Here is a 1,933-nt window from a genome sequence, read left to right on the forward strand (position 1 = left end):
AGAGTCATGAAGATTATTTTCACTGCACACTAATAGTACACTGAAGCAGTGTAGTAATATGCACAACATTCACAAACAATATTAATGGGAAGTTTTCCAATAGCAAAAACTTATCTTCAAAGGCTGCACTTTGAACCCTGGCATTTAAAACCATTTTTTTCAATAATCTTTCACACAATCTGGTGCTGGAGTAAGACATTTCACACAATTCAGTAGTGAAGTAAGACATTCAACTATACAAAGATATGGCACACACGCTGCATGCAACTTCAATGGTATCTATTATGTGAAAGCAAAAGCAAACAACACAATGAAAGGAAATGTGGCAAACGCCCTTTTATTCATAAAATAAAGACATTGGACTTGCTGCCTCAAATGATATGTGTTAAATAATGCCTATTTGTGCTCAAATATTTTCATTTGGCAGTCTGCACCTCCACTAATCATGTACTTCTGGAGGGACCAATCTACCGCGAGCACTTTGTCTTCATGGCCCGTCATGTCGTACAGAGGTGCCTTAGGGCTGCGCATATCCCAGTGCTTCATGAAGCCGTCATATGATCCTGAAATGAAATGATAGCTTGAGCTTGGGGACCAGTGCACAGAAGACACCCAGCCAGAATGTGACGAATAGGTGCACTTCACCATGGCTCCTTCCTTCATTCTGACGTCCCAGAGGCGCACATGCCTATCCGAGTGGGCCGAGATAATCTGATTGTTCAGCTTGGAATACGAAATGTCCAGGAATGCCTTGCTGCCAACAAGCTGCGTCTTCATGCCGCCTAGGTCTACATCCCAGAGTCGCAGGGTATGATCCATCGAGCACGTTGCCACTTCTTTGTTGTCGGTCCACTGGATACCTGTAATTGCTTCGTGGTGACCTGACAAGGTCAGTATCGGCACCCTCGTCCTCGCATTGTTCTCCGCCGTCTTCTGCTTCTTTCTACTGCCTTCCGATTCGTCGTGCGTCTGGTCGTACTCCGTAGTGTTGGGGTCCGCGCTCCATACTTTAAGCATGTGATCATAAGAGCCGGTCGCGAAATTGCTCTCATTCCAACTGACGTCAACACAATCTACACTCCTCGCATGTCCCCGACAAACCTGAACCGATTCAACTGAATTCTCTTCTCGGTTCCACTGCCAGAGCATCGCCGTCTCGTCCATTGATGTGCTCACAAACGTGCACAGTGGCTCACCCACGGAAATCCATTTGACTGACTTGATAGGACCTACGTGTCCGGGTATCAGCAGCTTGCGCGTTCCACTGAGATCCCAGATGTGCAGGCTGTTGTCGTAGCAACCAGAAAGAATACCGGCGTCTGAGGTGTGCACTGCGCTCACCCAGTCGTCGTGCACAAGCGTGTCGATGGGCAGCGGAGGAGGGCACTTCTCGACGTACTCTATGAGGACAACATTTTCCTGGGGGATCTTGTTAGCTTCCAGATGTTCTTGAAGAGTCTGTCGGAGCAGTTCACCCTCGATCAAGAAGTCGAAAGCTCGCCCTTCGTTCTCACCGCCACCATCCGATTCCCGCAGAAGCGCGTTAATTAAAGAGGACAGTTGTTCCGGCGTTGTGTTGCCGGCTATAGAAAAAGGACTGTCAGGCACCGAGTACCGTTCATCCTTTGTGAAGAATTTCGCCTGAATTTGAGCGTTTTCATCCATTTTCGAAGAACGAGTTGCGTTGCACGCGTTCGCACGCGCTTGGTGAGATGGCGATACCGCAGCTGCTGCCGAAGGAAGGCTGGGTGCCCCTGGAAGCACCAGATAGAAGTGACAGAAGCCTGGGCTGTTGGGAGGTTGGGGACTTAAAAAGGGTAAGTTAAACACCAAAAAACATTACAAAGTATTATTTTTGTTACTGTAGCTTTTGAAGTTTAGCACACTTCTTTATGAAGTTTAATAATTTTGTTATTATAGATATTAGCATATT

At 47.0% G+C, this 1,933-nt stretch overlaps 1 protein-coding gene across 1 annotated transcript; it reads right to left on the bottom strand.

The window, feature by feature from the left end:
* Window positions 1-311: 311 nt before the first annotated feature.
* LOC144093443 (ribosome biogenesis protein WDR12 homolog) lies at window positions 312-1,755 on the bottom strand. The gene has a single exon (XM_077626824.1). The coding sequence runs from the start codon at window positions 1,663-1,665 to the stop codon at window positions 397-399; it is 1,269 nt and encodes a 422-aa protein (XP_077482950.1). The 5' UTR covers window positions 1,666-1,755; the 3' UTR covers window positions 312-396.
* Between the last annotated feature and the right edge of the window lie 178 nt (window positions 1,756-1,933).

This window comes from Amblyomma americanum, chromosome 6, assembly GCF_052857255.1.
Source record: "Amblyomma americanum isolate KBUSLIRL-KWMA chromosome 6, ASM5285725v1, whole genome shotgun sequence".
NCBI lineage: Eukaryota > Metazoa > Arthropoda > Arachnida > Ixodida > Ixodidae > Amblyomma > Amblyomma americanum.